This window comes from Nakaseomyces glabratus, chromosome M (assembly GCF_010111755.1).
Source record: "Nakaseomyces glabratus chromosome M, complete sequence".
NCBI lineage: Eukaryota > Fungi > Ascomycota > Saccharomycetes > Saccharomycetales > Saccharomycetaceae > Nakaseomyces > Nakaseomyces glabratus.
Window position 1 is genome coordinate 1,256,373 of NC_088963.1, and position 20,638 is coordinate 1,277,010.

Sequence of the window (20,638 nt, forward strand, 5' to 3'; positions counted from 1 at the left end):
TTCCACTGCTGTGCTTCTACTGCTGTGCTTCCACTTCTACTGGTGGTGGGGGGCAAAAAAAATAACGACACCAGCAGGATTTGAACCAGCGCGGGCAGAGCCCAACAGATTTCAAGTCTGTCGCCTTAACCACTCGGCCATAGTGCCACAACACAGTTGTAACCGTGTGAGCGGGCTATCGCATTGTGTATAACCTAAATGTTACAGCCTTACACCCCTTAACCCCATCCCCCCCATCCCTCATCTCCATACCCCATACCCCATACCCCATATGCGATCCGGGTGCGGGGTTCTGGGGTTCAAAGGTATAAATACCTTCCACATCCAATTGAGTTTCTGATTTGATACAATCTACAACCTATAATCTCCAATCTACAATCTACAATCTATAATCTACAACCACAACTTGCCATGGCTAAGAAAGAGAAAAAGGCTAAGGTCGCTACCATCACCACGAAGAGCGGGGAGTCCCTGAAAGTGTTCGAGGAGCTCAACGACTTCGAGACGTTCTTGCGCGGGGAGGTCGAGGACAACGAGTTCGACCACGTCCATTGCAAAGCCAAGTACTACCCGCCATTTGTGCTGCACGAGTCCCACGACGACCCCGAGAAGATCAAGGACACCAACAACTCCCACAACAAGAAGTTCGTGAGACACTTGCACCAGCACGTCGAGAAACACTTGCTCAAGGACATCCGCGAGATGTTCCAGAACCCAGACCTAAAGTTCAAGAACAAGTCCAAAGAGGAGACCTTCGAGAAGATCACCTGGCATTACGCCGACGAGTCAGAGCTCAACGCTAAGAAGTTCAGAATCCAACTTGACGTAACGTGTACCCACGACGGGGCCATGGTCGACGTCGACTACCGGACCGAGCCCATCGCCGCGCAGGAGCCCGTCATATAGCTTATACGTAGCCCCTATCGCTCTCTAAGCTCTCTAAGCTCTCTAAGCTCTCTACACGCGCGCCCCTATAAGCGTGCGCCACCTTTCTTTTTATAATGTGTCTATGATTACTTATGATTTTATGAATACTAAATATGCTATGCTAATTACACTTTTCTTTCACAACAAATTTTGAGCCGAATTTGTAAAATACATAATGAAAATAAAAGCAGCGAGTGCGATGAGCTTGGGATCACAAAGAACCACAAGCAGGAAACAAGACATGTCGCTGTTCAAAGCTAGGCCTAGCTTGCCATTCAAGAGACAGAACCAAAGGGTTGCGAGGGACGCCAGGATAGAACCCTTGTCGCAGGTCTCCCCCGAGATACTCACAGCGAACTACCTGATGCAGTTCCCCAGGGAGACTGCGACGCTGAGACACTTGGAGCGCATGGACGCTGTGGCTAAGAGGGTGCGGGATAACCAGCGCGAAGTGGAGCAGCAGTTGCTGCAGTGGGACCCGCTGAGCGATAACCACATGAGGGACACGGACCCTTACAAGACGGTGTTCGTGGGCCGCCTGCCCTACGACACGGATGAAGTGCAGTTACAGAAGGTGTTTGCCAAGTACGGAGAGATAGTGCGAGTACGGGTGGTGCGAGACAAGCAGAACAAGTCGCGGGGCTACGCATTTGTGTTGTTCAAAGAAACAGACTCAGCAAGAGTCTGCACCAGGGACATAGGTGTCCACCGCGGTATCCAGATCAACGGAAGAAGGTGTATAGTGGACATAGAGCGTGGCAGGACGATCAAATTCTTCAAGCCAAGGAGACTCGGTGGAGGGCTGGGCGGTCGAGGGTACCAGTCACTGCATTCGGAGCACACACAGCCTCATGTAAACCCACCAGCACAACACGTACCGCAAAGATACGGCGAGCGAAGACCAGAGTACCAGCCTAGAGGCAGATATCAAGGAGCACGCCAAGGAGCACGCCAAGGAGCATATCAACCTCAGCAGACACTACCGGCTTCAAATCCACAGGCACCTGCAGAACCCGAGCCCAGGACGAGTTACAGGTCAAGGACAGCCAGGCAACGGGAAGAAATAGACTATTGATCCTTTTAAATCCTTGCATACAGTACAGCCATTCGCATATATACCATAGTTTAGCTCGACTACTACCAGTCTTTCATATAGTTCTCTATATCGATCACATGTTATATCACATTATACAACGTGTGTTTTCAGCATTCCTCGCTGCCGTCCCAAATCTCCCTTTGCTGGAAGCCATAGGGGCTCTCGACGAGGGCTAATAGTCTGGCGAAACGTAGTCATAGCATTTAATTTGCTAGTACAATTGGGAGTCTGGTAAGAGTACCCTGTGTTTCAGGAGAGCAAGGTTTCTGTTGGAGGCAAAGGAAATAGAGAAGAGTACAAGTATGGCTGATTGGAGAAGGATAGATATTGATGCGTTTGATCCCGAGAGCGGGAGGTTGAAGCCTGAGGACCTAGTGCCTCCATATGACACGCCAGCGGTTGGTGTCCAGGAGATACAAGGCCGTGTTGGTCAGCTTCGCAGCATGGCAAGCAGTGGCGATATAGCAGGTGCAGTACAGTTGATTACCAGCGATCCTCCATACAACAGCGATGAAGCCACGAAGAAGACGTACCTATTGGCGGTGCTGGAGGCCTTGGGTCAGGTCAAGACCATGGATATTGCTAACATCGTGGGACAATTGAACGACAGCCAGGTGGATGTCCTCGTCAAGTACCTGTACAAAGGTATGTCTGTGCCAGAAGGCCAGAAACAAGGCGGTATCCTGCTGGCATGGCTCGAGAAGATCACTCAGACCAACGGGGTGAAGCCAATTGTGCATTTCATTTCTGATAGAAGAACTGTATAAGAAAGGTATTCCAGCCAAGACGGCACATTACCGAATCAAGATTAAATATACATTGTTCTGCAAATTGTGTCAGAATGGTGGGATGTGTAGTGGTCGGGTCTTTCTTGAAGGCTTAAATGTATAATAATGATTACGTACTCTTGAATAAATAAACCATTAGAGCATATATGTATGACCTCTGGTACTATATTGCACTGGTGTTTCTTTCCTGCAAATATCTGATAGCTCATATTGACATAACCCAATTTGACGCAGCTTCGGGCTTTTCAGTGCGAATTGGAACTTTCAGTATGAAAAATTATATGAAAACAATTAAATTAATATTGGAAGTCTATTTATTGTACGTTCCACTGGTGGATACTAGTCGCACCTCTACTGCTAACACCTTGCAACAGCGTTAGTTCCTGATTAATTGGATAAGTAATAAAATGGCCGACGAAGAATTGAAGAGGAAGCGTGACGACAGCCCTGATGTCGCTGATTCTAAGAAGGTAAAAGTTAATGAGACTGTGAAGGACAACTCCAGTGAACTAGATACTAAAAGTAATGAGCATAGTACCGTTAGTGAATCTGAAGAAAGCAAGCAGCAGAGTAAGGATACAATTTCTGAGAGTAGTTCTGAGGTCAAGGATGAAGTGAAGGAAGATGAACCAAAGAAGGATAAAGTTGATGAGTCCAAGGAATCGGTTAGTGATGAAAGCAAGGATGAGAAACCAAAGTTTGTATTCGGATCATCATCAGCTTTTACAGGTGGTTTTGGCGTAGCGAAGGGTAAAGAGGACAAAAAGGATACTGAAAATCAAACAGAAACGCCTAAGGCTGCGTTTAGTTTTGGTTCTGGCTTGTCCTTTGGATCTGGTTTTAATGTTCTTAAGACTAAAGATATTGCAGCCAATAAAGAAGAGAAAGATTCAAAGTCGAAGCCTGAGGACTCAGATGATAAACTAATACCTAACTCTGAGTTGAAGAAAGAAGATAGCAAAGTGACTTCCAGTAATAATGCTGCCCCAACCCCAATCAAACTACAAAAGGAAGAGGTTAAGTCAGGTGAAGAGTCTGAAGAATGTCTATTTCAAGTGAATGCTAAGCTTTTCCAACTGGTAGATATGAAAACAGGTTGGAAGGAAAGAGGTGTAGGTGCTGTGAAGGTTAATAGAGACAAAGAAACTTCCAAGACTCGTGTTGTTATGAGATCGAGAGGTATCTTGAAGGTCATACTAAATCTTCCCCTTGTTAAAGGATTCAAAGTTGAAAAAGGATTTCCTGGTTCATTACAAAGTCAGAAGTACGTTCGAATAGTGGCATTGAATGAAAATAATGAGCCAACTCAATACGCATTGAGGACTGGCAAAGAGGAGACTGCTGATGATCTCTACGAAAATATAAAGGGCAATATCCCTAACTAGACTCTAACGTAATTTGATACATATATATCTCATTTCCTTGTTTAAGAAATTTCAAAATGTTATAGATTGCAAGAAAAGGTCTTTGTAATGTTATTATTATACAATTGTCATATATTATTGTAATTCCTAGAACTAGCGTTTAACAAAGGCTACTGTACAAATGGTAGTACCTTTTACACCACCAAATTCGAATACGGGATAATTGACACATTCCCACATCTTTAAACTATCGGTTTCAATAATCTTTATCAGTTCCTCCTGAGTGAAATTACATGATGTAATTAAAAATACGCTGCCCGGCTCCATCAATCTCTCCACACACTTGCTATATACATCAACAATGGTCTTATCATCATCAAATTTCAAACCGCTCAATGCAATGGCATCTAGTGTGCCTTTATCCAATACAACGTTGAATTTTCCAGGGTTCCAATTGTTGTCGAATATATCAGCTTGTGCAAATCGCAGATGCTCACCTAATTCTTTATTTGCCACAATCTCGTTGGCAAATTTTACACTTTGCTCTGAATAATCTACACCCAACATTTGGCCATGGAATCCTTCTTCAGTTAACGCAAATAACAAGTGTCCATTGCCTGTGCCCAGATCAATCATGGTACATTCTTGGGAGATGTTGTGCATACCACAGGCATCCATCAAAAACTCAACCATCTTCTCCTCAGCATCATTGTCATTGAACCAGCATTCACCTGTGTCCTCAGGGTTCTTCTCAAAGTTTTGTCTTTCTAATGCATAGAAATCATCCCAGTATTCCTTTGTGCCTAGCTTTGAAGTGTTTAGCTTGGTAGTGTCCTCCATATTTGCCAACTGTTGTCAAATCTCGATACAATCCTAAGTACCTAACCACCTCTACTATATATAATGTAGTTTTCATACTCAGATAACGCACTCGACAACAATATGACTTATTTCCTCGATGAGCTCATCTCATCGCTGAATTTCCAATTTTTCAGTTTTCAAGGAATTTTTGTGCGGATTAAGTGCAATAATAGAGTGGATCAGACCAGTGTCTTATGTTAAATGGTATCGCCTATCAGCTCTAATTAACTACCTATTCAATATCGGATTCCTGTTTTTAAGAGTCAGTATCTACATATAATCTCAAAATAAATTTACAAGGTTTAAGGACATTCAATTACTAGAAAGATGAGCAAGATCAATTTTCTACCAACATTACAAGATGCCTATGAGCCACTAATGGCAGCACAGATAGACATATTGCGTGAGCAAGTAGTCGCTGAAGGGGGTGATAAGGCGTCTGTTCAATCTAGATTCAACTATGCCTGGGGTTTAATTAAAAGTGAATCTGTCGATGATCAGAGACTAGGGGTGAAAATTCTAACAGATATTTATAAAGAATCATACCAGCGCAGACGTGAGTGTTTGTACTACTTGACAGTGGGTTGTTATAAATTGAAGGAGTATTCTATGGCTAAGAGATACGTTGATACCCTGCATGAGGCTGAACCTAATAACAAGCAAGTGATCGCGTTAAAAGAAATGGTGGAGGATAAGATTCAGACAGAAACTATCAAGGGCCTGGCCATGGTAACTGGTGCAATTGTAGGTATAGCATCAATTGCTGGGTACTACATGAGAAGAAGGAAGTAACTCAGAGCTTGCATGAGCTCGTTAGCTCCATTTTTCTTCTTTTCGTTTGTTTGATTTTATTATAATATTTGTTTTGCTATTATTCTATTAAACCAAGTCAGCTCCTTAATTGGATGTGAATATTCGAATCAAAACCAGTAGTTGGACTGGCAACAACTAGTTTATTGTGAGCAGTATAAGCCACTATCAAATATGGCATTATTTGCTCATTTTCCACTAAAACCCCAGAGGAATTTTGCGAGACTTTCGATGTTTTTGGCAAAAGTTATATATGATATTGATCCACAGTTAGTTGGCATGGTGTTTGTAAATTAGGTTGTTATTTTACACTTCATGATTGTATGGCATGAAATTTTGTGGGTATAAACTCTAAACTCATTGTCCAATACCAGGGTAGCTATAGCAGTGTTGTTCTCCTTTTTTTCTGGTGAGGTCTTGAAGTTAGCGATGAGCTCTGGAGATGAGGAAGTACTCTATGAAAATGGAGATATTGATATAGAACTGAATGACCTTTCAAGGGAAGGAGAGAGTGGAGAAGGAAGTGAGAGTGATAGGAGAAGAAAAGAGCAATGGTTGATGCTACAGAATTCCAACCCAGTTTCTCGGGTGTTCAAGAAGATATGGTTTGGTCCAGAAGAACCTCGCGATGACCCACCAAGTTTCCCTAGGAAATGGAAAGTTTTACAAATTTTGGACGACTTCCCAGAATTGTATAAAGTTTACTTCAGCAATGTCTATTTAAGGATGTTTATCCTAGGTTTCTACTGTTTAATCTGGTTTACAATACTGCATCAGTTGCTGTACCCATACTTGATTAAACCTCCATATTATTATACCAACGATGGTCAGCATAAGATACCGATAATTTCTTTAAGTTGTAACTCATACCTCAATTGGGAAGGAACCAATAATGCATGTGGACTGAATGCCAAGGATTGTGGACCATTTGAAAATAAGGAGTACATTATTAGATGTCCAGCTCTATGTGACAGAGGTGGCTGGACCTATAGTGCAATTGCCGTTGGGGACAAGAGAGTCAAATATACAGGCTATGAAATTGGAGGTGGCAGAAGAGAAGACAAAGGAAACAAAGATGATATCTCGTATCCTTACAGAAGTGATTCCTTCCCATGTGGATCTGCTGTGCATGCAGGTATAGTATCTCCATTTCACGGTGGCTGTGCAAGACTCTCGATGACAGGACCTCAAACTTCCTTCCCATCAAGAAAGGGTGCCTATAGAACCGGATTTTCTATAGCTATGAATTCTTTCTTTCCTGGATCATATACTTTCAAGGATATTAAAGATGGTATTACCTCAGGCTGCTATGATCCTCGGACTGCAGTTGTGGTGGTAAACATTATAATGGGATACCCAGTTTGGTACATGTATGATAGTATTATTGGTTACTGGATAATCAATATGATCGGTTTTTGGACTCTAACACTAGCTCTGGATCCTCCTTTACTTACTGATCCGCATGACCCAGCGTCTGTATATGAATTGTTCAGCGTTGGATTTCAAAGATTGCTACCTCTATCCTTTATACTATATGTTTTGTGGAAGGCTGCCGTAAAGCGAACTTTAGAATTTGGGTCTCCTCTTGCTAAGGTTCTTCTGTGGTATCCAACATTCTGGTTGGGGGTTATGAATAATGTCACCTTTGACAGATTGCCTGTCGACAGGTTAACTGCGAAGGACCTTAAGGAGCAGGCAGGCGCAATGACTGCGGTGGGCTCCATCGCTGCCACTATCCTCACATGTGCCATAATCCAAGCATATTCACTTTGGAAATCCGGAAGGTTCCAAAAATACTTTAAGATCTATATCAGTTTTATTGGTGGTTTGGTTTTTCTAGGATCGCTCACTGGTCTAAACCTGCGCATTCACCATTACATATTAGGCATGATCCTAGTGCCTGGATGCGCCACTCGTGGTAGTTCTGCCTACTTATTCCAAGGTATATTAATTGGACTAGTTCTATCAGGTGTAGCCCGTTGGGATTTCGCCAGTATAGTGGAGACAAACGTCGCACTCCTGAGGGGTGAAGCCGGAGGACGTCTCTCACCTCCTATGTTTGAGTACAATGCGGACACACCACACATAGTGAGATGGAATATGCCATTAAACAACACGGAGGTTGATATCACTGGCAAGATCGATGGCTACTCGTTGCTGCTGAACGACATAGAAGTATACGTTGGTAAACACAAGACCGTTGACCTTGACATACTGATACACAAGAACGATATGTTGAAGAAACTGGTGAGTATGTCGCTGAAGGAAAGGGACCCAATACCGCTTTACCTCCGCGTGGCTAGAGTCTCCACTCAGGATACAAAGAACAGAGGCGACTACACGAACGCAGCACTGCTAGAGTGGCCTTCGGGCCTGTGGAAAGACCCACTCCCAGGTATAACATAGCGTGATCATATATATCTGTACATATACGAATATTCCAACCAAGATCTTATGTTCAAAAGAGCACAGAGTACTTGAAGATGCATTAATACAAATTGGACTATACAATTGAGCATTATTATCTTGTAGTCCACCATATCACCAAAAACGACTATCAACGGGATGGGTCAGACTGATAACGAAACGTGGGTTAGTTGCAGGGGAGTTTGGATCCCTTCTTGAGCAAGACGTCAGCTTTTGAGGATCATATAAAGAGTAGTGAAACTTCGGTTTCGTTCTTTGTCGAATCCCAGGTATACAATATTTGGTATCGAGGATCACGGTAAAGTTTTTTTAGGAGTAGGTTAAAGAAAGACATGTCATCGGCACCATTATTACAGAAGACGCCTGGGAAGAAGATAGCGTTGCCCACCAGGGTTGAGCCCAAGGTGTTCTTTGCCAATGAGCGTACGTTTCTGTCGTGGTTGAATTTCACTGTGATGCTTGGTGGTCTTGGTGTTGGGTTGTTGAATTTCGGTGATAAAGTGGGTAAGATCAGTGCTGCGTTGTTCACTCTGATTGCGATGGGGAGTATGATATATGCATTGGTGACATACCATTGGAGAGCCGCTGCGATAAGGCGCAGAGGGTCGGGACCATACGACGACAGATTGGGACCCACATTGCTGTGTTTCTTCCTGCTGTTTGCAGTGGTGACTAACTTCATACTAAGAACCAAGTATGAAAACACAGCTCTGTAAAATTAAAGATTATGTTAAAACAAAGATTAAAAAAAATAAAATTAGCACATTAAGCCATTCAGCATGTGGGGGGATAAAGGCATTGCAAATAAAATCATATAAGCAAGATTGCAGAGCAATTATTACATGTTAGAAACACTTATATTCCTTTCATTCATAGGTTTGTATATTAATTAGTAAAATTCTATGATATTTTTCCACTGTTTATATTTAAGACTTAGAGCGTGATGCTTAAATTGAGCACGTAGAGCAAAATTAGCAATGGCTTTAATAGGTTAACCAGAGACTATTACTTTGAAATTGAATATGGCGGAGGCATGATCATGTATAGGTCACATGACCATGTCTTGGCCATGAAAATTTCGCAGAAAGCCGGAATGGCGATGAAATCAAGCGAAGCCCATAGCAAAGATAGTGCCTTCGAATAAAAGTAGTTGAAAGTTGCAATGTAATTATTAACTTGGTAATTCATTTGCATCCTAGAATCAGAACCAGGAATTGCTGAATAAACTAAGAAGCTACAATTGTTACAATGTTTACCAGAACAGCAGGCCTATGTTTGAGAAGAACTGCTTTGATGCTTTCCAGAAGTGGTAAAGCCAATGGTTCCATGGTTGCCAGAACCGTGTTGACCAAGCCTATGAACCATGCTCTAATTGCTAACTCCTTGTTGAGAGCTTTCCATGCTGGTGTGACAATTCACAACCAGGAATCCAAGCAAGTTAGAGACATTCTAAACAGTGAACTCAATCTTGAGCTTGAGTCCTTGAAGGATGAGGAAGCACCACCACTGGATGAGACTTTCCAGGAGTATTTAGATAAATCAGGCTTTAGCATTGTTGAGAGACCAGGTAAGAATGAAGCTGAATTGAAGAAAACCACTGCCGATGGTGAAACTGTTCGTGTTTTGTTTGATGTTGCCCAAGTAAGCAACTTGCCTTACGATGCTTCTTTGGCCGAAGCTGCTGCCAATGAGCAAGCAATCAATGAAGATGATTACGACGCCCTTTCTGATAATTTCGCCAATGTTACAGTTGTCGTTTCCAAGGAAGGCAGATCAACTTTGGGTTTCGAACTTCTAATGAACATTCAAGAAGGTAGCTTCTATGTCGACAGCGTTACTCCATATCAAGGTGACAACGTGGCTTTGTCAGAATCTGCTGAGGCAGATGCCCAAAGGGACGCTGTTTATCACGGTCCACCATTCTCTAACCTAGACGAACAACTACAGGAATCCTTGGAAGTATTCCTAGAGAGCAGAGGTATTAATGAGGACCTTGCTTCTTTCATCGGCACTTACTCTGAATTCAAAGAAAATAACGAGTATGTCGATTGGTTGAAGAAGATGAAGGAATTCTTCGAGTGAATTTCCAAATTCCATCTTGACAAATACTGATCATATTGGAATTTTTAATTATTCTGTCCTTGTAAATAACAATAGTTTCCGGTTCCCCTTCAATGAAATATAATAAATTTTGCTGCAAATAGGTACTCTTATAAATATCCAAAGTTTATATGTTTTATGTTGTATTGATTTTGCCCATATCTCTTCTCCATATTTTGTATTTATATTAGATCATCGCAATTTCTTCAATAAGGCTGCGAGAACAAAACGAGTAAATATACACAGAAAAGGTTTAGTGCTGGTTTGATATAGAAGGCTTTATGACTTTTTGGCTATTGGGATTGAGAAAATAAGTCATATCTAGTGCAGAGTATTGCAATGTTATCGCAATTACGCCAATACCACCCAGTAATTGAGCTGGAGACGGTGGCTCATCTTTTGAAATCAGAGTATGGAGATGAACAGGAGAGAGCTCAATTGGGTCAATTGGGACTGCAGATAGTGAATAGATACGATGGATATGAGTGTCCTTATAAGGCTTTATTTGAAGCAGCAGTAAGCGATTCTAAAGCAACAATTTCGCACGCAGCAGGCCTCCATTATTCATCCGCCAATGATGAGAGTCATACCAATGATACAGATAACGAACACAGAGACGACAATGTGATGAAGCATTTGCTTAGCGGAAAATATCTTGAAGCCTTAGCATTGCTGGATGCCAATAGCAAGATGGACAAGTCCCCATTCAAACATATGGAACAATTTGCTAAGATAATGATATTCAGTAGAAACTATGAGAATGTGCAAGAATTAGAGTTAAGATTACAATACAGCCTATCAGATGATAGAATTGATCAAATTTCAAAAGATCAACAACCATCTCAAAATTTGAGTGACGAAAAGGAGAGTATATGCAGGATAAAACTGTATATCTGTACGTCTTACTTCATTGAAGGAAGGTATTTTGAGTGCTCCTCCAAATTTTACAAGTTTTACATTGAAGACCCAAAAACGATGATGAAGATACTGACAAGTAAAGTTGATGGTGATGCTTTACTTTTACTTCCTGAGCTCAAAACAATGATAGCAGCTTCAACATTAGTTTCAATACCTATGAACAGTTATGATGAGTTAATTTCCATCGATGAACTTACAGAGCTTTTTGACACCGTTGATATTCTATCCAGGTCATTGAAATTGCTGATTAATACGAGCTTTAAGTGCTTTTTAGCTCTATGGAATAATGAATTTCAGAAAACATTATCCCGATGTTATTTATTAAACAAAAGCTGGGAAACAGCCGAGAGACTCATGAAAATGAAGATATACTGCTTTTATCTCAAATTGTCAAAAACTCTAACGATAAGTTACTTATCAGAAAAGTTGGGTATAGAGTATGATGAAGTTAAAGAAAGTGTTGAAAGGCTGATTTGTAGTGCAAATTTGTATTTCCATTTAGACGGAGATGTGATATCTTATTCAAAAAGAAGTATTGTGGACTCGACAGTACGAACATTGGATGAAAATTGCAGACATATTAATGAACTTTTGGATAAACAGAGAGTTAGGAATGATAAATTGAAAGAGATGATTAGTGGAAATCTATTAGAAGAAGAACAAACAATAAGAAAATCTGATACAGCAAAGACGAGCAATAATCAAGAAATTATGGACATTGATGATGTGCAATTTCTAAGTGACGATTTGGAACAAGTTGATAGTTGCATTTCTGACTAGTTTTTTTCACTAGGAATGAGAATTCCAGGATACTACACATTATTTGCTACTAAACTAAAACTAAAGAACTATCACCACATACTTCTAAGTGTTTTCTTTGATATACTTATTTTCCTGTATTTTTTAGGTTTTGGAGTATCCTTTAATTCCTGATAAAACTCCTGAGTATCAATTGGCATTGAGTCAGCTATGTCTGAGTTCTTTCTTTTATGTGGTTCTTGTGCCTGTACGTTATAAGTAGTTTCTTTATGTTCCTTAAGAGATAGCTGGCCCATCTCTAAAGTATCGGAAATGTACCTATTTAATTGAGTTCTCCGCTCTTTAACCTCCTCTATCCATAATAAAACCTGTGTTTTTGACTGAGGTATAATGTCTCGGTGACAAGAGGGGATTGCTTTAATTTGGAAGTACTTTATGTGATACAATTGGTTTTTGGTCAATTTTCCATTTACTGGGCACCATATATTGTCATAGTCGACCAATACCTGCTGTTCGTTTGTTTTATGCTGACTTGTTTGACCTTGTATACCATTGTTAGCGTTAATTACAAGAATACCGTCAAACAATAGCGCTGAAATACAGAATTGGAATCGTTCTGTTGACTCAGAATCATCTCTTTTATTGGATGTCACATTATTGAACAAGTCAGAAAGCGCCGAGGGTAACAAGCCTTTCTGTCTATTGATCTGCCTATAAACTTTTCTTAACAGCATCAGATCTTTAAAGTAAGTATTTGAATAGTTAAATTCGGGACCACACAGGCATTCAATACATTGATCAATCTTTTGTGTACCAACATTACCATAGCAGATGCCATGTACGACTTTTGCACATTTTCGGCAGGTTTTGAATGCAGTACAGCTTTTACTGAGTGTCTCCCTGCATTCGCATGCTCCTGTAGTTAAACTTTGATGATTTACTACAGCTTGAGTTGGTTGAAGAGAACATTGGGTGGATTCTAAAAGATGGCCTAAGATGCTCGTTGTCTGGCTTACTTCATGGTGGCTTACTTCATGGTGTTCTGTCTTCTCGACCTTGGTAAACTTTTTTGTTACTAGATCAAATGGGTTTAGCTCAATAGTCTGCTCCCCTTCCTTTAAATCACAAGCAGAGAGAATGTTCAAGCTTAGCTTATGTGTTTTTGTATCCAGAGTTCCAATCTCTGTAATTTCCTTTTCCATCGTCGTAGGTATTTTTATTGTAGCTTGTTTCTCAAAAGTAGCATCTCTAAAAAAAGGAGGTTGGTATTCTGGATCAGTATTCTCATTAAACATAAGTCTCATTGTCAAGAACTTTCTTTGGGGTAAAGGTTCGAGGGACTGCGTAATGATTATAAATCTTCGCATGAGTTGCTGTGCCATGCGTCGAGAATCTAATAAGGAAATAGAATCATCTCGGTTGCCAGTGGTATTTTTGTTTGTAACATTCATCTTAACTTCATCGTTGTCATATTCGAATGAAAAAATATAATTCTCAATCATCTCTTGAGGGTTATTCTCATCCAAAAATATTCCCAAACTTAAGGCTTTCAAGAATTTTAGCCTGATAGACTTGAAAACGGCCTTCTCTAGCCAATCTAACAAAACGTCAACCTCAGAATTTCTACCACGAGCTAATGTTTTAATCTTAATTGAATTATTCTGAGCACAGTTGTTTCTGTCATAGTTTTTATCAACTTTATCAGGGACAAATCTTTGGTCGACAAAGCTATCATCAGGAAATAACCCTCTGAGAAAGGCTAGGCACCCGAAAGACATAGTCAGCATAGTCTGTACAAGCTTTTGACTTTGATCGACCGAGATGGCAGTCCTAGTATCGACTTTTTGTCTAGTCAGTTGCGTAGTTGCCATGTTACAATAAATAGAACAAGAAAGATAATGATTTGGAAGAGCTATCTATCTTGTTTTCTCATACAAGAATCCAAAGATATCGTAACGTAAGGAGAAGACTACACAGCTAGAGGTAATAATTTGAAAAAAAAAATATATGACTACTGAACAAGGACTTCTTTAATCGCTAAAAGGGTAGATACCGGCGGCTATTTATACTTTTTCGATTTGAGATAGCGGCAACAGATGTCTCGTATTAAAGTACATAGTCTGATGTATAACATTAGCGGCTAAATTCTGTTCTCAGTCTTTCTATACAATGTGTGGAATAATGATACAAAGAACATACTTTTTAATAAATACTGTCACCATCGCAGGTGCTGCACTAATCATTTGTAGGAGATCTGCAAGAGGAAGCCAAAATAGCTCAGTACATCATTCCAATAAAATGGTTGACCAACATAGACGGATGTACAACATAGAGGTTATAATTACAAGATAGTCTGAAGTGTATGGCCTTATTTTAACCTTTTAACTAATTTCAGAATTTCAAGATTGATACGATATATAACATTTGTTATTTCCCAGATTTACTCACAACATGAAGCTGGCGTGTGTAAAAAGTTTAACTCTGCCTTAAGTCGTTTATGTTCCCTAACGTGAAATGCTGAGATTATGTCTAATGTACCTATTATCGCTACAAAAAATCTAGCGTTTTTAAAAGATAAAAGATACTTTCAACGTATTAATTGGATTATGGAGCTTTGTGTGGAGACATACGGCCTACTGATTGAAACAGTGAGCAAATAGATTCTTCGGCATAATTGTAATAAAGGTATCCTACTAATTTTGCTACGAGAAAATAAATTGGTCCTGTCATAATTCTATGCTTACTATTGTGGCCTTGAAATAACGGAGTTAGTAAGATCATGTAATCTTCTTATCATTGATTTCAGGGACCCGCCACGAATATAATCGCTAAATGGGAGGAAACCAAAATGCTTTGACGATTTAGTTTGTTAAAGCATTGATGAGATCATAGGCTCTAAGAATTTAAATCGTGCTGATGAGATCATCTTTGTTAGACCGGACGAACAGCAATATCACGTACCGTGCACTTGTGCTGGTTTTGTCCCCTTATTTCCTTCCGCAGCTGTTGCTGTGCAAAAAAACTGCACTATGACTATCTGTTATATTTCGAAAAATGCACAATTGTTTGACATTCGATAATGACGTATAATGATTAAGATCCCTTCACTTTATTATAGCCGTACCATTATGTCCTATGTCCTTTCAAACAACATTACAATCATGGTGCGATGTGATGCAGCAATGTCTCAGTTAATGAATAATTGCTGATTGTTCCTTTTTCCAGCTAGATACCAGTTAGTTTGGTTTATTATGGGTAGCTTGCACAGGTTTGGTACTGGTCTTTGAGACGTTGTAATTATTACAGCAGTTTGCTATATGTCAGGCCAAGTCTCTGCAATGTTTGACAATAAATTGGACAACCTTAAAAATAGTTCCCTGTTGTTCCGATACAAAATGTTTGTGACTTCGGTATGGTATAGAAGAAAAAGAAAATATAAGCCAATATGGGCCCAAATAGGTAGGGAGTTGCTTTGGCCAGCATAAGCTGAAATATCCATTATCAAGAAAATGGTGACACGATTTTGAGTGCATCTATTTAACTAACAAGGTATTTAATAGAAGTAATGATCAAATCGTCTTCTCAGAATATGAAACTACTTTACTCGTGATATATTAAAAACAATATTGGTTGGTAGGTGTTTGGTAACTAGTGAAGTCAGTTTTAATAGAATACACCAATGAGTACACTTAGCGAATCAATTAGCGGGGTCCCCGTTGATTCGCCTGACGTCGCCTCTGCGATATCCATATATGGGGTTCCTTCTTCAACCAGATTTAATTTGGATAATGAAGACCTTGATGAACAGCGGTGTTTATTCGATGTTAGTTATAGTACTGATAATCTGTCCACAGTGGCAATGTATGAGTTAGATCCGGGAACATTGGATGACCATGTACATAGTAAAGTATACATAGACAAGGACTCACTTGTCTCTCGTTCTCCTTCCAGAAATTCTACAACTTCAGTCGTTGCTACTAAAGATGGTATTGAAGGACGCCATATCAAGAGGAACAAGAAAATTGAAAAGAAAATGTCTAATGGAAACAATATGATGATGACTCCATATTCATTAAATTTGCTGTCAACATTTGATAAGAAAGATAGATTAAAAGTGACCTCTGATACTTCATCAGTTACTTCCTCGTTGCGTAACAATTTTATTGATAGTGGTTATTCTCCGAGATGTCATAGCCCTTTATCTCAGGTTGATTCTACTATGTTATATCCAGATTCACCTAATTATCCTCCATTAACACTCAAGGAAAAGATGCATTTATTAAGTCATGATTATATTGCCTCTGCAGGTCAGAGGGATAGACTGAAAGTTATAGAAAAGAACAAGAATCATTCTACGGGTTCATTCACATCAGATGAATCAGGGTTAGACTCAAACTCTAATATTCATATGGATTTTCATAGCTTAGGGCCAGGACGTAAAAATTCAGTTAAACAGGAGCCGAGTCTACGCTATAACTTCAGAGATGATATAAACAGTTGTGGAAGCACTGTAGATGATAAGTCAACTTATGATGATAATTTCGCTGGACTACCAAAAGCTGAAAATTTTGATTAATGACTTTAACCTTTGCTAAAGAAAGCATTACTGTTTAAGTGAATTTCCATTTTCAATTTAATGTTCTATCATATGTTTATTAGGATGTGATTTTTATTTTATGGATATGTTTAATTTTATCTGTTCAGTTTGTTGCATTAGAATTCTATTTACTAGCGGGAAATATCAACCCCCAGCAAAGTTATATCTTTAAGTATATCTATATCCTAATCAGATAGTTACTGTTCTTCCTAATTAAAATGCTAAAAAAAGTGAATTTAATGTTCACTAAATTTAAAAATCACATCTGTTTGACCTGGTAACCCTAAACAACTAATTTATAATTATATACATTATAACGTTTAGGTAACTAAAGTTACCTTTAGCAAAGATAAAGTTATTTAAGGCTTATCAAACACATTTCGTACAATTAGACATAACCAGCTTTTGATAGAGCTCACAAGTGAGATAATTAAGCGCCAAGAATCTTTAGGATCTCTAAATACAACATACTACAACATTGGCAGATAAGTAATTATTTTCTAATATTATTTTAGTCTTTTCTGCTGTACACCTAAGTTGATCGTTTATAGTAAGCTCAAGAAAAGAAGTCACTATATCACTGTATACCGAGTTACAAAACTTAGGCAACGCCATTTGGGTTCTTCAATTTTAGTAAGGAAATAATTAGTTACCGCTATGCCTGCCACTCAAGCCATAACTGAGTTCTGTAAAGCTTCTGTTCAAATTTCGAGTTTGATTAGTCCGTTAAACACCCTCAATGAAAGTGGTGTTCAAAACGTGAACGACCGAATCAATACACTTGTTGCCCTTTGCGAAAAATTTGATGACTCAAATAATAGTGTGATTAAGGATGAATTTGACAGTAAATTACTATCTAAACTTGAAAATACAGTAATTAGCTTCTGGAATACTTTAACTATTGCTTGGAAGACCATCGAGAATAATAAATGTGTTACGAAAGAGCATGAGGATATTATATTAAGAAACTCAAAGTTAGTACTTACGCTCAATTGCAAATATCTGGTATGTCAACTGTTAAAGATACATGAACTTTATTCAAAGAGTCTAGAAAATTACCTCAGATCACTAAATTGCCAATTGAAGGCGTTTAAATTATGGAGTGAGAATTGTTTACTTACGGAGGCAAACAGTATTGGAACTAAAATCGAACTTATGATACAAAAACAATTCGATCATATAACAAAAGTTGATATTAATACTATCTACAATATAGATAGTAGCTCCAGTAACAAAATGTTGTTTGATAAATACTACACTGAATATTATATTTGCTGCTTTCAAATGGCTCTTAAAAAGGAGGACATTGAACAAGCGCATAATTTTGAGGAAAAGGCAAAACTGGAGAAAACCTTATGTGCATTGGATCCTGATTTAGGTATCGAAATTTGCAGACAGTTTTTCAATACATGCTTAGAGGTATTTGAACGCGAGGTCGACAATGTTTTGCTAATGAATGACTTATTACTATTTATACAAAGATTGAAAAAGTATCTCAGTATTCCAGATGCTATGATACAAAATCATCTGGAATACTCTAATTTGAAGTTCTCTACAGATTACCTTCTAATTAAAATAACTATTGATATTAGCAAAAAAAAAACATACCTAGAAAGTGAGACACTAACATATTTAGAACAATTTAAAGGTCAATTTCCAGAGCGAATTGAACCTTATGCAGCAATAATTACATATTGTAAGGATTTCGATACAGAAATGGGTTTTGAAAAAGTAGAGTCAACTATCATGGAAATGATTATGACAGTAGATGTGAAAACCAATTTCGACATGATCATTAGTTCTATCGGCGAGTTTTCAAGGAAAAATACCGTATCATCCATGCTATGTCTCGATTATTTAATATTTAATAAAATAAATGCTAAAGAGGATAGGAATTATTTTGAAAAGGCCATTATTGCTAGATTTTATCTCACTACCCAATCCAATATCATTAGCAGTGAAGTAAAAGCAACTGGTTTGTATAATTTCCTCAATGAAGTCGAGAAAGTGATAATTCATGAATTTTCCAACAAGACTGTAGCAACAATTATTGCGTTATTGTGGAATGAAGCCAAGAAATTAGAGAAGAACGATTGTCTACAAGACTCAATTTTGTACTATAAGTTAGTTACAAAAGATATGCTCTGTCAAAACTACACTGATTCAATTAAATTATTCAGGGCATTAGCCAACCTATATTTGAGGTTAGATGACATAACGGCCGCCGAAAAGCTACTGGCTAAATTTTCAGACGAGAATAAAAGAGATTCCCTAACACAATTAATTTATTTTAGAATATTCAGTAAACAAAGGAAAATAGATGAAGCTACCAAAATACTTGAAACGATAAGTAAACTTGAAGATGACAAAGTGCCTAGTATACTAATGATGGCCGTTACTGAATGTAAAGATATACCGAGCTTATCATTATCTGCAATTCTTCTTTTGTACCAAAATATTAAACTTGACACAACGGAAAATAATAAAGACAAAATAGATACCTTGGTAGTACCTACCCTAGGCTTTACCAGATATACTATTCAATCAATTTTGAAAATAAACGAATCCAATTTTCCTCAAAGCATTCTTTCCTACATTAATACAATTGTACAAATGGTACAAAAGTGCAAGCAGTTCCTGGAAAAGACCAGAATTGCTAAATTGCTAAATGTTTCCAACGAGGAACATAGTGATACTATTTTGATAGACGAAATTGAGTGGTTATGTGCCACATGCTATAATATAACTAGTAAATTATTCGAAAAGAAATGCGTCACAACTGAGTCGTTGTCTTTATTGACAGAAGGACTTGAAATTTTCCAATATATCCCGAGTGATGACTTAACATTTCCAAAGAGATTATATTATTTGACATGGAAATTTAGATGCCAGATACTTCTATTATTAATATTGAAGGCCGATCCTAAGCTTAACACACAAAAACTTGATTTAGGTTCTCAGAGCAAGCTAATTTTAGATAATATATTGGCTCTACTGGGTACCAATGACTACCAAGATTGTAAAAAAGAAAGCTTTGACGTACAGTTACAAGAGTGCATTGTGTTAGTCTTGCAGCTCTATTTCCAGGAAACATTGAATTTAGGTGGTAAGGATGAACTGCTATCTTTAGCTGCAAAACTGGATAGCTCACTTAGCACCTCTGTTGACCAAATTTTGGTAGAGGCGGTTATTAAAACAAGAAATATACCTCCTAGGACTTTTACCACTATTCTCACTATGATTATAGATAGAAACATAAACAACTCAAAGTTAAGAGACGTACACATTTGCTATTGGATTAGAAGTTTGTTTGAATACCAAATGAGCCTAAATGAAAGTATATCCTTTAGTTTCATCAATAGTTTACTAACTAGAATTGAATCGAACAAACAACACAAATATGAAACTAGTGAAATCATGCTGCAAGATCTCGAAGCCATTACAACATGCTGTTGGAATTATGGAATAAACCAACTGCTGAACAAAAATTATACAGATGGAGAAAAGTGGTGCCAGGTAGCAATCAGAGTTTCAAGTTTGGTTAATCAAAACTTAGTGTTACAATTACGTCAATTATGGGAACAACTGTTAAGCTGCAGCAAGATGAAGTAAATGTGTACTTCTCATACACCAATGTTTAGTACCATTATTTGCATTTTAGTTACTTGAGTCATTATAGACTTCTAAGACAAATCACCAGGTAAATTAATAGGATGTGGATATTTGTGTGGCTACGAAGTCTGTATAACTGATACACACAGTTTAATTACAAAAATTGATTAACATTTAACGAGAAAGACTCCACTTACTGCTGGTAAGGTGTCTCAGTTTTTTATTGCGAAAAAATTGCGGGCAATTTCCAACGCCTACGTGTGCACAAAATGGAAAAAAATATCCAAATTGACTTCTTGTGCACTAAGCAAAGGTGTATAAATCTCAAATATCACGTGGAACATTATCAGAATATATGAATAATCTTCTGCTGATAATT

At 38.5% G+C, this 20,638-nt stretch overlaps 13 protein-coding genes and 1 non-coding gene across 14 annotated transcripts; 11 read left to right on the forward strand and 3 right to left on the reverse strand.

Moving 5' to 3' along the window:
* Positions 1-66: 66 nt before the first annotated feature.
* On the reverse strand, positions 67-148 carry tS(UGA)2. The gene has a single exon. It is a non-coding gene; the product is annotated as a tRNA-Ser (tRNA).
* A 263-nt stretch (positions 149-411) lies between these two features.
* Positions 412-906, forward strand: RGI2 (Rgi2p; the record flags this gene model as incomplete). The annotated part of the gene is made up of 1 exon (XM_449888.1): positions 412-906. The coding sequence occupies one exon, from the start codon at positions 412-414 to the stop codon at positions 904-906; it is 495 nt and encodes a 164-aa protein (XP_449888.1).
* Positions 907-1,102: 196 nt separating this feature from the next.
* SNP1 (U1 snRNP complex subunit SNP1) lies at positions 1,103-2,002 on the forward strand (the record flags this gene model as incomplete). The annotated part of the gene is made up of 1 exon (XM_449889.1): positions 1,103-2,002. One exon carries the CDS (start codon positions 1,103-1,105, stop codon positions 2,000-2,002), a length of 900 nt encoding a protein of 299 aa, XP_449889.1.
* Positions 2,003-2,325: 323 nt separating this feature from the next.
* ARC15 (Arc15p) lies at positions 2,326-2,790 on the forward strand (the record flags this gene model as incomplete). Its single annotated transcript, XM_449890.1, has 1 exon — positions 2,326-2,790. The coding sequence occupies one exon, from the start codon at positions 2,326-2,328 to the stop codon at positions 2,788-2,790; it is 465 nt and encodes a 154-aa protein (XP_449890.1).
* A 428-nt stretch (positions 2,791-3,218) lies between these two features.
* YRB2 (Yrb2p) lies at positions 3,219-4,196 on the forward strand (the record flags this gene model as incomplete). Its single annotated transcript, XM_449891.1, has 1 exon — positions 3,219-4,196. One exon carries the CDS (start codon positions 3,219-3,221, stop codon positions 4,194-4,196), a length of 978 nt encoding a protein of 325 aa, XP_449891.1.
* A 132-nt stretch (positions 4,197-4,328) lies between these two features.
* EFM4 (Efm4p) lies at positions 4,329-5,015 on the reverse strand (the record flags this gene model as incomplete). The annotated part of the gene is made up of 1 exon (XM_449892.1): positions 4,329-5,015. The coding sequence occupies one exon, from the start codon at positions 5,013-5,015 to the stop codon at positions 4,329-4,331; it is 687 nt and encodes a 228-aa protein (XP_449892.1).
* A 348-nt stretch (positions 5,016-5,363) lies between these two features.
* Positions 5,364-5,828, forward strand: FIS1 (Fis1p; the record flags this gene model as incomplete). The annotated part of the gene is made up of 1 exon (XM_449893.1): positions 5,364-5,828. One exon carries the CDS (start codon positions 5,364-5,366, stop codon positions 5,826-5,828), a length of 465 nt encoding a protein of 154 aa, XP_449893.1.
* Positions 5,829-6,275: 447 nt separating this feature from the next.
* Positions 6,276-8,252, forward strand: GVI51_M12639 (uncharacterized protein; the record flags this gene model as incomplete). Its single annotated transcript, XM_449894.1, has 1 exon — positions 6,276-8,252. One exon carries the CDS (start codon positions 6,276-6,278, stop codon positions 8,250-8,252), a length of 1,977 nt encoding a protein of 658 aa, XP_449894.1.
* Positions 8,253-8,605: 353 nt separating this feature from the next.
* On the forward strand, positions 8,606-8,989 carry VTC1 (Vtc1p; the record flags this gene model as incomplete). The annotated part of the gene is made up of 1 exon (XM_449895.1): positions 8,606-8,989. One exon carries the CDS (start codon positions 8,606-8,608, stop codon positions 8,987-8,989), a length of 384 nt encoding a protein of 127 aa, XP_449895.1.
* A 532-nt stretch (positions 8,990-9,521) lies between these two features.
* On the forward strand, positions 9,522-10,355 carry MAM33 (Mam33p; the record flags this gene model as incomplete). The annotated part of the gene is made up of 1 exon (XM_449896.1): positions 9,522-10,355. The coding sequence occupies one exon, from the start codon at positions 9,522-9,524 to the stop codon at positions 10,353-10,355; it is 834 nt and encodes a 277-aa protein (XP_449896.1).
* Positions 10,356-10,712: 357 nt separating this feature from the next.
* Positions 10,713-12,071, forward strand: PCI8 (Pci8p; the record flags this gene model as incomplete). The annotated part of the gene is made up of 1 exon (XM_449897.1): positions 10,713-12,071. The coding sequence occupies one exon, from the start codon at positions 10,713-10,715 to the stop codon at positions 12,069-12,071; it is 1,359 nt and encodes a 452-aa protein (XP_449897.1).
* A 71-nt stretch (positions 12,072-12,142) lies between these two features.
* Positions 12,143-13,921, reverse strand: HOP1 (Hop1p; the record flags this gene model as incomplete). The annotated part of the gene is made up of 1 exon (XM_449898.1): positions 12,143-13,921. One exon carries the CDS (start codon positions 13,919-13,921, stop codon positions 12,143-12,145), a length of 1,779 nt encoding a protein of 592 aa, XP_449898.1.
* A 1,808-nt stretch (positions 13,922-15,729) lies between these two features.
* On the forward strand, positions 15,730-16,626 carry GVI51_M12749 (uncharacterized protein; the record flags this gene model as incomplete). The annotated part of the gene is made up of 1 exon (XM_449899.1): positions 15,730-16,626. One exon carries the CDS (start codon positions 15,730-15,732, stop codon positions 16,624-16,626), a length of 897 nt encoding a protein of 298 aa, XP_449899.1.
* Positions 16,627-17,304: 678 nt separating this feature from the next.
* Positions 17,305-20,259, forward strand: SPO22 (Spo22p; the record flags this gene model as incomplete). Its single annotated transcript, XM_449900.1, has 1 exon — positions 17,305-20,259. One exon carries the CDS (start codon positions 17,305-17,307, stop codon positions 20,257-20,259), a length of 2,955 nt encoding a protein of 984 aa, XP_449900.1.
* Positions 20,260-20,638: the final 379 nt, after the last annotated feature.